The 15,312-nt window shown below is 36.2% G+C and overlaps 1 protein-coding gene and 1 pseudogene across 6 annotated transcripts in view; one reads left to right on the plus strand and one right to left on the minus strand.

Annotated features, from left to right (window-relative positions):
* Positions 1 to 15,312, plus strand: part of SNX13 (sorting nexin 13) — a 138,038-nt gene that overhangs the window by 40,821 nt on the left and 81,905 nt on the right. For 5 of the 6 annotated variants that reach the window (XR_012333925.1, XM_019928257.3, XM_019928267.3 and 2 more), the window contains 3 exons: positions 2,846 to 2,948; positions 5,507 to 5,596; positions 6,682 to 6,803. Coding sequence is in view for 5 of the 6 variants with exons in the window: in XM_019928257.3 (XP_019783816.1) it covers positions 2,846 to 2,948; positions 5,507 to 5,596; positions 6,682 to 6,803 (315 nt within the window). In the remaining variant the exon portion in view is untranslated. The remainder of the gene's footprint in view (positions 1 to 2,845; positions 2,949 to 5,506; positions 5,597 to 6,681; positions 6,804 to 15,312) is intronic. The other variant, XM_073809649.1, reaches the window with a different exon arrangement.
* Positions 8,106 to 8,836, minus strand: LOC117313581 (phosphoglycerate mutase 1-like; annotated as a pseudogene).

Below are 15,312 nucleotides of genomic sequence, written 5' to 3' on the forward strand. Positions count from 1 at the left end.
CAGATCTGCAGCCATTTGGGCGTCCTAAATTACATTCTTTAGTCACAAATCAAGGCCAGACCTTCATGGTTGCACTACTCCCCCACAAGGTCATGGCTGCTTTTATTTATTGGAAAGGAAATTGAGGAGATGTTTCTCTCACAAAGGAAAGATTTCTTTTATTTCACTAATTGAATAAGCCTTTGGCAAAAGTGAGGAAGGATTTCAGAATATTTTACAATACTTCAGAAAGGGAAGAAATTGCAGCGTTACAGATGAAGGTAGAGGGGTGAGAATCCTTTCTCTTAGACTCAACTGCTCCATATAAAATTTGGGAAAGGGAAAAGGGTCACGAGTCCATTCATTTCGAAGTCCCAGGAACCTTTGTTGTTCCCTTTTTGACTCTGCTAATTTATTAAGGAATAATTTCAAGAAAGTTTTTGGATATTTGTAAAGTTCTGTGAATTTTTTTAGATAAGTTGGGATATTGGTAGGTGTGGGAGGGCCACTATAAACTCTTTAGATAATATTAAGTCACATGGAAGGATCTGAAATTCCAAGTTCATGTTATGTCATAAATTGATTTGATATTCTGTTCCAGACTACTGATGTCAGGAAATATAGTGCCACAGTAAGGGGACTTCAATTTATATACTAACAAGCATCCAGAATCATCTCAGAAGATTAGTTAATTAAGCATTCCCAGGTTACTCAGTTACAGTCAGTGAGTATCACAATTCCTGAGTCAAAAATCTTTCTAATTTTGGCTCTAATTATGAAGAATGATTGTCCTTTCTTTAATGTAGCTTTATTTATATAGTTTAGTGCCTTATGAATTTTAAGAGCAAAAATAGGCTTTTATATATCAATCTTAAATAGTTACATTACATATAACTAAAAATCATTTCTTAGTTTTAGTGTTTTTTTGTTTTTGTTGTGTAAGTTTTAAAGATTTGTTTTTGTTCTTTTTCCTAGTTAAAATGCAAGTCAGAGAGGAATTAATACATTTTCTCATGGAAACTATCTTTTTTTTTTTTTTTTTGGCTAGTAAAACTTAAGTTTTTGAGTTCTGCAGTTTACCTGTATACAGTGTTGATAATGTATATGTTTTGCTTATAGTCAATGGTAACCCCTTATTTTCTAAAATAAAGAAACCCTTTGGAAAGAAAACCACTCAGAAGTTTTTGGTTTTTGTTTTTCTGAATTTTGGTGGGGTTTTTTTTCTGGTTATTTTGGGATACCTTCAGTACTGATATGAGTTATTTAATGGCATTCCCGTTATGTTTGTTTGGTTATGCAATCATTTGTAGCACCTATTTTTACTTAAACCTCAAGGCTGAAGCTATTAATTAGGTTCTTTCTAAGATCATATTATTCCTTAGCTTACTTTCCTACTGTCACACTGTGGGCAAAGGTGAACGTTTATTTTATGATAATGTTTTTAGAAATGCATTGTTAACTTAATATCAGCATTTTATTGTGTCTAAATATGCTTACAGCTAGGTAAAACTGAAATACAAGGCCAACTTGATTCTTAGTAATAATGTCAGATAGAACACAGATATGTGAAATTTACTGATAATTCTGAGGCCAACCTTTTAAAAAAGAAACAGAAACAGAATTGATGACATGAGTTGATTTGACTTTATTTGTTTCTCCAACCTCCTCCTTGCTTATGTGGTGCCTGTACTGAAGAGTGGTGAAATGGCAGATAGCCACGAAAAGCAGAGGACCTTGAGAATCTTCCTTTCAATAGCTAAGGCTGACTGTGTTTAATTTTTTACTGTTCCTTTCTTGTCACTGCACCCTTCCTTCCTTCCTTCATTCCTTCCTTCCTTCCGTCCGTCCGTCCGTCCGTGTTGGGTCTTCGTTGCTGCACATGGGCTTTCTCTAGTTGTGGCGAGCGGGGGCTACTCTTTGTTGCAGTGCGTGGGCTTCTCATTGCAGTAGCTTCTTTTGTTGCGGAGCACAGGCTCTAGGGCACACGGGCTTCAGTAGCTGTGTCACGTGGGCTCAGTAGTTGTGGCACACGAGCTTAGTTGCTCCGCGGCATGTGGGATCTTCCTGGACCAGGGATCGAACCTGTGTCCCCTGCATTGACAGACGGATTCTTAACCACTGCGCCACCAGGGAAGTCCCCAACTGCACTCTTTCAATCATTGTAAGATTACTGTAAATCATTATAAAATTAAAATTTAATATTCTTTTGTGGATTTCCTATCTACTTAGTAGTGCTTAGATTTATTTGGGAAACTTTAAATGTAGGAAATACTGATAGCATTTAGTCAATACAAAGTATTCTAAACCAGTATTTTATCTTACCTTGACTCCATAATTGTTTTAAAAATAATTAACTTTTGGGGATGTATTTATATTTCTTTTTTAAATTCCAGTCTTATTTTAAACAAATCGTAAATTGGATCTTTTTTTTTCCTGTATAGCCTTTGTTTATTCTGTATTCATAGTGGCAAGTTATATCTCTCTTTAATTAGTTAACAGAATTATAGAAATGTGGGTATAGCTATAGATGTACATCTCATTTGTCTTTGGTTATTAGCTTGCCTACTTATTTAATGAAGGTTTATTTTTCTAAAGTTTGAAAATGTTGCCTGAGATTCTTTGTGAAATATATTGGATGAAAACTCATAAAGGCATTATTGTATAAATTCACAAAATGTTTATAGTTGTTTTAAACTTGAGAACTTAACAAAATCTGTCAATTCCTTGCGCCTCGTCAAAGTCACAAACTGACTTTTTAGTGAATGGTAAGCCATCAATTAAATCTGAAAAATATATTTGGTAATAAATAGATGTGTTAAATTGTAGTGAAGTTTTGTTTTTGTATCTATAATTAAATTTCTTTCAGGGGTTTTGTGGTTACTCTCCTCTTTGGAAAAACAAACTCAGAGAAGTACCTAGAGCAGTGTGAACACTCATTTCTTCCTCCGACATCAACTGGGATTCCTAAGGTAAGAAGGGTAAAGGAATGTGAAACCTTAAAGTCCTGCTGTACGCAGTGATGATATGTGATCATCTTTATATGGCTTGGCAGATTTTCCTATAATTCACTAATGCTCACTATAAATTTATGAGAGTCTATCTGATCAGGCTTAGAAAATGCATGTTAGATGTTAAAGGTGAGAATGCAAATTTGAGGAAAAGATAGAAATTTGGGGTCTTTTCCTGCTGTCTTAACTTAGAATTTCAGTGCATCATGTGTATGACTTGTGGAAATGTCAATGAATATACTGTTTTGAATGAAATAAATGCATCGGAACCAGAGGGAGGAAAATGGGCACTTTCTCTTTAACTCACTTGAAAAATAGAGCTTGCGATTAGGCTGTGCAGTTTCTATAATTTTAATAATTCAAGTCCAATTTTATATTATCTTTCCTATTCTTTTGTTTTCAATATCATACTCTAAATAAAATTGGAATTGTGTACCAGAAGTACGCTTCAGATTCTCATTGCCTTCAATTATTATTGTGGGATTAGGATGGTTTTTCTTGTATGAAGAGAGGCCAATGGTCTGGAGTTGATGCCAGTAACTGAATTTTACAATTATTAACTTATCCATTATGTGCTAATAAGACTTTCATATTGATAAATACATTTTTTTCTAATACTTACTGTAACTTTTAAAGTAATCTCTGAAACTTACTTCTGTCTCCCTTTAAAACTCCCTTTAGTGTGTATTCTTTGAGTTTGCTCACAGATCTTTCTGAGGAAATGAACCTTTTTTTTTTTTTAATTGAGGTATAGTTGACTTACAATGTTGTGTTAATTTCTGCTGTACAGCAAAGTGACTCAGTTATACACATACGTACATTCTTTTTTTAAATATTCTTTTCCATTATGGTTTATCCCAGGAGATTGGACATAGTTCCCTGTGCTCTTCAGTAGGACCTTGTTGCTTATCCATTCTAAGTGTAATAGTTTGCATCTACTAACCCAAAACTCCCAGTCCACCCACCTCCCTCCTCCGCTCCCTCTTGGCAACCACAAATCTGTTCTCTCTGTCTGTGATTTTGTTTCTGTTTTCGAGATAGGTTCATTTGTGCCATATTTTAGATTGCACATATAAGTTATACCATGTACTATTTGTCTTTCTCTTTCTGATTTACTTCATTTATATAATAAGAAAATCTCTAGTTGCATCCATGTTGCTGCAAATGGCATAATTTCATTCTTTTTGATGGCTGAGGAGTATTCCATTGTATATATGTACCACATCTTTATCCATTTATCTGTTGATGGACATTTAGGTTGTTTCCATGTCTTGGCTATCGTGAATAGTGCTGCAGTGAACGTAGGGGTGCGTGTGTGTTTTTGAATTGTAGTTTTGTCTAGGTATATGCCCACGATTGGGATTGCTGGATCATATGGTAACTCTATTTTTAGTTTTCTGAGGAGCCTCCATACTGTTTTCCATAGTGGCTACACCAACTTTCATTCCTATCAACAGTGTAGGAGGGTTCCATTTTCTTCATGCCCTCTCCAGCATTTGTTATTTGTAGACTTTTTAATAATGGCCATTCTGACTGGTGTAAGGTGGGTGGTACCTCATTGTAGTTTTGATTTGCATTTCTCTAATAATTAGTGATGAGCATCTTTTCATGTGCCTACTGGCCATCTGTGTGTCTTTTTTGGAGAAATCTCTATTAAGATCTTCTGCCCATTTTTCTATTGGGTTGTTTGCTTTTTTGCCTTTTCTTTTTGAATCATTTCCTAGCCATCCATATTTTCCACTCACTTGAGTGGTACATAGAGAGGATGCAAAATATTTTAAGAATTAAGATCCTAAACAGTAATAAATCATAGTCAAGACTGGTTAAGTCTTTATAATCTGTTTTTTAGTATATGGTATAAAAATGGTGATTTTGATTGCTATTTCTAAAATGATTCCTAAGTATATTTTATGAAAAAATCTTAGAGGTTGCATGTGATAACTCGAGGCATATGTTTTTTATATGTATGTGTGCTTTGGTTTGTATTTTTAATTGAAGAGTGTCTTACTACTTTTCACCCGATTTCCAGGTCACTGGTCTTTCTGAAGACTACAGAGAAATATTTATTTTCTTTAGTTGCTAAAAACCATCCCTAAGTAAAATTAATTTAAAATATATTCATTTGGCAGCTGGTATACTGTTGTGGGCTGGGAGGGAGAAGGAGGAAATAGGGGTGTGTTTAATAAAGACAATTATTTGACTCACCTGAAACACTAACTTATGATTGTAAAGTTTCATTGAAATATGGCAATATTATATCTGATATTTTCAATTTCTCACATTCTAAATAATGTTTGCTGATAATTGTTTTTGGTGATGACACAAGATTTTTTTCCTAGATGTCTAGTTTTGTTAATTTGAGAAATAGTGTTTGCTTTGTACCCGAGTCTCAAGAAATAAGGTTATTTATTAACTTGAAAATAATGACAGGGAAGTTACAATGAATATTTAGTTAGAAGTAAACTACAGAGACTTTAAATCAAGAAACCATGTAATAGAATGTTATGGTTTCCTTTCAGTGCTTAGAAGAAATGAAACGGGAAGCCAGGACTATAAAGATCGATAGAAGATTGACAGGTGCCAATATAATTGATGAACCTCTCCAGCAAGTGAGTTTCAGTATGTGGTATTTGAATTCCATATGTTGTGTGCTAGGTGCATTTCTTTTGAAAATACTAAAGAAGAATTTTTGCTATTTGTGTAATATGCTGGAAATTCATTATAATGCTGTCCTTGGAGTCTGTACATAAAGATGCTGCCTTACTTATGAACTTATTTATAATAAGGTGTTTGCTTAATACGATATTAAAGCCTTTTGGTTGAATTTACATTTAGGAAAAAAAGGTTTTACTGACATCTGATAATGTTTCTAATTATTTTATAGTTAAAATGTTACTCTTCAGCTAATGAACAAGCTTAGTGGTTTGATAAATCAGATGTTTTTCCTACTAGTTTAATTACTTTTTTAAATGGATATTTATGGTTTCATTCAAAAATATTTTAAAAATTAGAATTCAAATTATTCTTCTCCAAAATATTTTTCATCGATTCTTGATTTTGTGATTATTACAAATAATGTATACTTTAAAATGTAATACTATTTTTTAGATGAACCCGTATTTACTTTGTCTGATTTGCAAAAACATTATACATTAAACTGTATTATTTGCTATTTATTGGCTAACAGTGCTGTTGGCAGCATCACCGGTATTAGAATTAAGTGAATTGTCATTTTTATAATTTGATGCAATGATTCTGATGATATTCTCAAAATTTGATATTCTCAAAATTTCTCAAAAGAAAACATATTTCCAAGATTATTAGCGTCTCTTGACATTATTTTGCATCTCATTCCATCAAACTGATTAAAACTTCATTATGTTGTAGCATTGGAAATTTATTTTTTCTGCAGGCTTCATCTTTATCTGAAATTGGGTGGGGCTTCGCCATAGATAATTCTTTAATTTTTTAAAAAATTTGGGCAGTGGATGAATTGGGCTACCAAAATAATTGAAAAATTTTTGAAATGTGTTTTAGTATATTGATGCTTTTTTAATGAAGGCAGTTATTTACCACTACAATTTAGTATGTAGCAAGTAAATATAAATCGCAAATAATCCTTTCAGGTTTTACTTTGCCACTGTTACTTTTTAAATCCTAAAAAATTGTATTTTTTTCCATATTTTTGTTTTAGGTTATCCAATTTTCCTTGAGGGATTATGTCCAGTATTGGTATTATACACTAAGTGATGATGAATCTTTTCTTCTTGAAATTAGGCAGACTCTTCAGAATGCACTCATTCAGTTTGCTACTAGGTAAGGTCACTGCATTGTATTTATGCAGAAAAATTTAAATATTGTTTGTATCAATAGGGAAAATAACTTTCAAATGGAAGGAGAAAATTGATTTATTACATGGTAAGTAGAACAGTAGATTATTATTGTGGGATAATTCTTAGATTATAGAACTAGAGTCATAAAAACCTTTGTTCCTTTACATTTACAGAATGTTTATCTTGACTAATACCTGTTCTCTTAGTCTGTACGTCCGTTTCTTCCTCAGGGTCCAGTTGTCCAATCATGTGACTGTTCAAAGTCTTTCATCCCACTTACCGATAATACTTTTTTCCCCTCTTACCCAGATACTCTTGTTCTGTTTTATTTTGTTTTTAGTTGCATCACTCCCTTATTATACTGTTCTGGAAATAGGATTTAGTACAGTTATGCTCAAAATGAGTACTGGGCCAAGTGGCAGCGCCAAACAACTGGAACATGATTCGGAAATCTGACACAGTGAAAGACATGCTTGGACATGATCAAGAGGCATTTTATGGCCATAGAACAATAAGGCAGGGGAGGGGTTCTGAAACATACAACAGGGTGAAGTCCTATACCTTAGGAGTCAGGGAGCTTATCTCATGTTGGTGTAAGGAATAGTTTGTTTTCTGTTAACCACCACTAAAATCCCCGGAAGGTTTTTGTTGTTGTTGGTATTTTTAACATTAATATATAAATAATATATGAAATATATATAATATGTACAAATATAGACACAACATATATGTATTTTATATATATATTTTGTAAAAGTAAATGCAACACTTAAACATTCAGGATTGATCCTAATCTTCTGGAGCGAGTTCCTCTGGTGTAATGGAGGAAATGTTTGTTTGAATCACCATGCAGGTTACATTCATCTTCTACTGGAATAACTAGAGCCTCCCAGACAGTCACATGACTACAAAATAGTACAGGATTAGCTTTTGGGAACACAAATAAGCTCTCTTGTTCCTCCTCATTGGTCACATCTTAGCATGGTTCTTGCCTATCTTCTACTCAAGCAGGGCCTTAGTAATGAACGAAGCACTAGCAAAAAGTCCCAGAGTTACTTCCTCTCCACCCTCTTGAATAAGTCTTCCCTTGACTTGGACTGAGGACCCTTTGCCCCATAGGTGCTGTTCTGACTAGATTGTATGAAGGAAATGGGAGCAGGAGACAAAATGGCTAAAAGAAAATTGGGAGCCACTGATCCCCATCTGGAGCTACAACTTAAGATGCCCACAGACATGTGCAGGGAAGAGGTGCAGAGGAATGGGGTGGGAGGGGGGTGTCCTTGGGAAAGTAGGCTGCTTGCTTGCCTTCACTTCTTGGCCTTGCCCTGGGCAGCCATAGCCTCCATGACTTCACACATGGGCTCTTCATTTCCCAGGAACTCCATGGGCTTCTTGTCCAGTTCATAGACAGTGGGACTACCAGTGGGCAGGTGCAGCTCCACAGTAGCCTCTTCAGAGAGACCCTCCAGAGGGTTGACAGTGCCCTGAAGGCTATTGCCGTGGGCTGTATTCAGTACCCCCTTCCCCTCCTCCATCTGGGGAACTATTTTTTCATTCCAAAAGGGCAGAGCTCTGGCAATAGTGTCCTTCGGACTCTCACAGGAGGGTAGCTGATCTTCAGTGAGGTCTGCATACCTCAGTCTTTATTGATGTTGCTGTAGAAGGGTGGTTGAGCTTCATAAGAGGTGGTAGGACATAATAGCATGTCCAGATCTTTACCTGGGTTTCGTCATGCTTGGCAGCAGTTTCTGCTTTATTGAAGTCAAGTCCTCACTATTGGCAGCCACACTTGGTCATTGGCATCCAGTGCTGTCCAGAAGATCCAAATGGCTTTCTTCTGCACCGTGGTGAAGCAGATGTCAAACTCCTAGCCAGCATCTTGTAGCACCTGCATGTGGTGCTTCACCTCCTCACGCCTCCTGGGCTCATGTTGGCTTTGCCCCAGCCACTGAAGCTGTTCTACAGGTTCTGTGTGCTTTTCCTGTGTGGGATCAGCACCACCTTGTAGGTGGCCATGGCGGCATAGACTGGGGCTCACTGAGATGCCAAGGTCATGACCCCAGATACTCTGTTTTATTCAAGCGCTCTGAAAATAGTTCAGCATAACTGCTCACTTTTGGCACATACCTAGCGGGGTCCTCTTAGAGGAAGAAGAAACCAAAGGAGCATAAGTCAGTGGAGAATACGTATTCAGTTTATTTGTTTACTTTCAGAAGAGAAGTGTATTTTAATGAGTTTCCTTTAAGAAACTTTTCTGAGGTATACAAAAATTCTCACTTTACAAACACCCCTTACATACTGCCTCCCATATAACAAAATATTTTGGTCTATATCCTTGTATTTAAACTGCTTGATTTTGGGGAGGGCATTTCATATGCAGAAATTATTTATTTTTGAAAGAAAGGATTCTATCTTTGGGCGAATTTGCAATCTTTTTTTTTCTTAAATAAAAGAATTTGCTACCCAGTACACAGAGTGATTTTCCTATGAGCCTGTGGCCTCAAGGCAGGAGGCTGCATTGCTATGCCAGGAGTACACTGTCTAATCTGAAGGTATTATTCTCCAACCAACCCCTCTTCTTCCCTAATTAGGTTCTTGAAATATACTTTTGTACTTTTGAGAGTCTTGGAGAATAGAGCTTTGCCCTAGGGCTGTTACTTTGTTTCCATCTCTGTTCACATAGATATTTCTAGCTCATGCTGCCCTGTCAAGACTTTTTCTTCTATAATTCAGTTGATCTTAAGCTTTAGAGTGTGAGGTGAGTTCCTCAGCCTGAGGTCACTGAGGAGGCCTACAGTAAGTTTCATGGTTTGAATTTTAACCTTACTTGGATAGATTTGAGCTCCTTCTCCCTTATGATTAACAGCAAACATTGTAAAGTAGCCAGCCATAATTAGGAGTGTAGACTTAACTGTGGAACACAGAAAATATAATAAAGTATAATCAAAGAAGTCAGAAATTGGATTTTATCTCCTTATTTCATATATGTAACATTATTGTGTGTTAGGTATTTTTTAAGATCATTCTTTTGAATCGGTCATTCACTGCTTTTTATGGTAACACCATCCTAATGATGTTTTTCTCCCTTTGGAAGAGTGGGAATAAGAAGAGTTCATTATTCTTGTGTCTGCTTAAGAGTATATGAAAATATGAAAAATTTTAGACCTAGAAAGAACTTTGAACTAGTAATTGGAAGACTTGAGTTTGTATCCTGCTCTACCATTTAGCCGCAGTACTGTGAGCAAGTATTAAAAATTTTTTGGATCTTGGTTTTTCTCACATGTGAAATAAGCCTAATAAAAAATACCTGCCCAGTACTGCATTCCTCACAGGGTTATTGTCATGATCAAATTCATCTATTCATTCAACTAATATTTTGTGTCTACTTTGTACCAGCCAGGTGCTGCGGATACAGCAATGAATAAAGCAAAATCCCTGCTCAGTGGAATGTAATGAAAATAGTTCTTGTGAAAATGTTTTCAAAGTTGTGAAGGAATTTAGAAGTTTAAGTTTTTATGCCGTCCAACATCCATAATTTCACAGACAAGGAAGCTAAATTCCAGAAAGATTAAGCGATTAGTCTAGGATTATCTGTTGAGTTGGGGGCAGAGCGAGAATTAGAATCAGTTTGTTCCTAATAGTTAGTATTCTTTCCTCCACTCGCTACCAGATATATTATGATCTAGATTATTAATCTTAGTTTCTCCCACCTTTCTTTCGTATCATTGCAATGCTTTCCCTGTTTTTGATCTTATAACCACCTTTTCTTTAAACTTCCTGTCGTAAGTTTTTTTTTCCCCCTTCTCTAATATTCTGTGCTTTCAAGCTAAGTATTTGGGTGATTACAGGAAGAGCCAGGTTTCTTCCATACTAGACTGATATGAATTTATATCTTTGCTTGTTCATTGGTCTTAAGTTTTTGGGCAAATTAATCAGCCTCTCTTGAGCTTTAGTTTCCTTATTTGTAAAGAGCTGATAATAAGCTACTTTTGAGGCTGCTTTCAGGTTAAAAAACAATATGATGTAAAACCTGTAGCATACAGTAAAGCTCAGTTATTGTTTGTGCCTTTTCTGTGAATGACTTTATTTTTGTCCTTCATTGGCTTTTTCTGTTACTACTAAAATGTATGTCTTCACAGAGGCTCCTTGACTATTTCCAATGTGAATATCAAGAAAATTAAGCCTGGTTATAATCACTCAAATACTTTAAAAATTCTTATTCTTGTCTGCTGTGCACTGTGAAGCATAAGTTATCACTTCTCTCCTTCAAATTACAATCTTGCATAGGGTTCTTAACCAACAGCCCATGAAGCCCTGAAGATGTATGCGAAATTGTCTGTTATTTTTCCTATTGAGTGATTCCATAGATTTTATTTTCAAAAAGGGCCTATGAACCCAGAAAAGATTTAGAACCACCAAATTCTAGTGTTCATATTTATTCATCAGCTTGGGGAAACAATTACAGAACATCAACATAAAACAAAATACTCATTTTGAGATATAACAGGAAGAAAAGGATATACTTAGAGTGTGAAGTTCTGGTTTTGAGCTTTAGCTCTATTATTTATTAAGCTCTATGGCCTTGAATGGGTAAAAACCATAAATTCTTTGAGTCTAGTGATAACCTATGTCTGCTTATCAGGTTGTTGTTAGGATTAAATGACATCGCATGTGAGAGAGTACTTTGTAATGATAACACCTCATACTAACATTAGTACCTGTTATTCTAGCAGTTTAGGGAAGGAAACCTTCCCATAGCACTTGAGTTCTCTGTGGAGCCTGGGCATAAATTAGGCTGGAGCTTTAGCAGATGAATCTGTGATAACCCATGTATTTTTATTCTCTCTTCAAATAAGATAGTATGATATAGGATAGAAAGCCCTGGGAGATTTGTATTATAATTCTACCTGTACCATTAAGTTATAATGTACTTAAAAGAACATTTCTTAACAACTCTGTACAGCAGTGATGCTGAACTTGTAGCACACTCTGAGTGTGTGAGGGGCAAAGGAGATGATGTGCATGAAATATTTCATAAAGTATTTGTTGACCAATAAATGACTTTTTGAGCAAGTTATTTGACTTTCTGTGCCTAAATCTCTGCATCAGTAAAATGGGGTAATTTTCTCATAGGATTGTTGTAATGATTATATGGGGGAAAAGTGCATGTAAAACATCATAGGATCTGGCACATAGCATGTGTTCAGTGAATGTTAACTTCTTTGTTGTTATTGTTGTTTTTGTTATTTGTTACATTCCTAGGATATATACACAGATTCTTTGACCTTGTCTTCTTAGCTCTATTTTTTTTTTTTTTTTTGAGGGGGAAGGGAAAGGGAGACAAAATTAAAGCACATGAAATGGAGAGAAATAAAGTGGTGATTTGTGTGGCATTTAGAGGATTTCATGTAGAGATAGAATGGACCAGAGTCACTGATCAAGACCTCATGTGGATTGAGGCCAAAACTGGACTTCAAGAATGGGTGTATTGAGATGGAGAGGGAGGGATAAAGGACATGTTAGGCAAAAGGAATAATCTGAGCACAGTTCTCAGAAGGGGGATAAGGTTAGTGTATGAGGAGGTACAAGTGAACAAGGAACCTTGTTGTTCTCAAAAGTGAAATGTGGTTACTAACTCTACACATCTGTTTCCCTGAACCCTAGGGTTAGTGGAAAGGAGATATATTCTAATGCTACTGTGTTCCTTCCTGAAGGGTTTTCCCATGGTGTAAGGACATAGGAAATGTAGGTTCTGAGATTCAGTGGTTCTGATGCTGATGGTATCACTGTTCCTGGAATAACGGGGTTTTGCTACTGAACTCAGGTCCCACTGCTCGCTGCTTGAGAGGCAAATTTTGGTTGGAAAGGAAAGGTTGTTTTATTCAGGAGGCTGGCAACCCGGGGAGAAGGTGGACTCATGTCCAGAAGCCAACTCCCCATTGCTGATCAGGGGGCAAGAGCTTTTAAAAGGGAGTTTCAGGTGTGTATAGGCAGAGGGAGGGGGCTTTGTGCAGAGCAGCATAGTAAGCTCTGATAGTCATCTTGAAATTGGTCATGAGGTGGTCTGATTAGCATCATCTCGATTGCTTTAAGTACAGTGAATCTTCAGTTCCAGGGTCAGTTTGTTCCCATTTCCTTGAGGTCAGTTCTTAGAATTGTGTAAGATGGAGCAGCTTATGTCAGGGCTACAGTCTGGTCATCAAGTAGTTAACTTTTTCCACCTGGTGGGGGTTTTAATATCTGTAAAACAGCTCAGAGGATATGGCTCAATATTATCTGTAGCCCTTGAGGAGGAACTAAAGGTCCTTGACTTTAAGGACTGAACTATTATTATCTTGTCCTGTTTGACTATTTTACTTTGTTTCTGTATTTTCTCATTTCTTTGATTAAATTTATTCTTTGCCTGAAGTTTTTCTACAGACAAGACGCAGGTGGAAGACATGGTGGTGGTGGTGGGATCTGTCTAGGGAAGCTCCCAAGGGTCCTGCTTGATTTTAGTTTGTTTTCCATTTTTCTCACTCCCTTTTGCCATAGAAATGTAAATCGTATGTTCCTAGACTTGTCCAAAAGGCAAGTACAATAATGGACGTTTGCAACAGTGAAGTTTTATACTATTATCATTTTATATTCTTTGCCATTTGAAAACTTAGCTCAAAAGAGATATTAATCAGAAAGATGCAAAAAGAATTAGGAACCATCTAAATATTTAAAAGGGGAGAAAAAGTTAAAGTTTTTATATCTATAGAATAGACCAGGGGTGGTTAACTGTATATTTTTATAATTCATATATTGTACAGTTCACTCACTTAAAGTCATTGGCTTTCAGTATATTCACAGAGTTGTGCAGCCTTCATCACAGTCAATTTAAGAACTTTTTTTAAAAAATAAATTTATTTAATTAATTAATTTATTTTTGACTGTGTTGGGTCTTCGTTGCTGCACACGGGCTTTATCTAGTTGTGGTGAGCCGGGGCTACTCTTCCTTGCAGTGTGCAGGCTTCTCATAGCAGTGGCTTCTCTTGCTGCAGAACATGGGCTCTAGGCGTGGTGGGCTTCAGTAGTTGGAGCACGTGGGCTCAGTAGTTGTGGCTTGTGGGCTCTAGAGCACAGGCTCAGTAGTTGCGGCTCATGGACTTAGTTGCTCCGTGCCATGTGGGATCTTCCTGGACCAGGGATCGAGCCCGTGTCCCCTGCATTGGCAGGTGGATCCTCAATCACTGCACCACCAAGGAAGCCCTAAGAACATTTTAATGACCTCGCAAGGGGACCTGATATCCGCTATCAGTCTCTCCCCATATCCCCCACAAAGCTTCTAGCTCTGGGCAGTCAATTATATACTTTTTCTCTCTATGCATTTGGACATTTTACATGAATGAAATAATACAATATGTGGTCTTTAGTGACTGGCTTCTTTCACTTAGCGTGATGTTTTCAAGGTTCATCCTTGTTGTAGCATATATTATTACTTATTGCTTCTTATTGCTGAATAATTTTCCATTGTATGGATACACCACAGTTTGTTTATCCATTCATCAGTTGGCAGACAGTAGGTTTGCGTCTATCTTTTGGATTTTATAAAGAATGCTACTATGAGCACTCATGTACATGTTTTTGTGTGGACTTAATGTTCTCATTTCTTTTAGATGTGCACCTAGGAGTAGAGTTTCTGGTCATATGGTAACTTAGTTTAACCTTTAGAGGAACTGCAAACTTTTAAAAAGTGGCTACACATTACCACCAACAATGTATGAGGGTTCCAGTTTCTCCACATCCTTTCCTGTACTTGTTATTGTCTGTCTTTTTGATTATAGCCATCCTAGTGGGTGTGAAGCGGTATTTCATGATGGTTTTGATTTGCATTTCCTTGATAGCTAACGATGTCGAACATCTTTTCATGTGCAAATTAGTCATTTGTATATAGAGAATGTCTGTCAGATCTTTTCCCTATTTTAAAATTAGGTTATTTGTCATTTTATTATTGAGTGTACTGTACTGCTGCCTGGTTTTGTAAGTACAGTTTTATTGGGCAGTTATGCTCATTTGTTTGCATTTTGTCGATGGCTGCTTTTGTGCTACAGTGACAGAGTTGACTGAGATGATGTGGCCTGCAAAACCTAAAATAGTTGCTAATTGACTCTTTTAGAGAAAGAGTTTGCTGACCCCTGGAATACATAGATTTGCATACATTAAAATATTACGTAGTATTAACGAAGTAGGAAATACATTAGAATAAAAAGCACACAAAGTAGTGTACGCTATATGATTTTAGCTGTGTAAAAAGTTGTAAGTATGTGAGCATAGCAAAGATACTAAAAGAAAAACACTAAAATATTAACAGTGATCTTTGGATTGTGGATTTAAGGCTAATTTATAGCTGATACAGAAAATCTAAAGAAGGAAATTACATTTTACAAAACGGGCATGTATTATTCTTATAGCCCAAGACAGAAACATTTGTTGCTCAGCAATAAAAATATCTAGGATGACTTTGC

Source organism: Tursiops truncatus, chromosome 9, assembly GCF_011762595.2.
Source record: "Tursiops truncatus isolate mTurTru1 chromosome 9, mTurTru1.mat.Y, whole genome shotgun sequence".
In the NCBI taxonomy this organism is placed as follows: Eukaryota; Metazoa; Chordata; class Mammalia; order Artiodactyla; family Delphinidae; genus Tursiops; species Tursiops truncatus.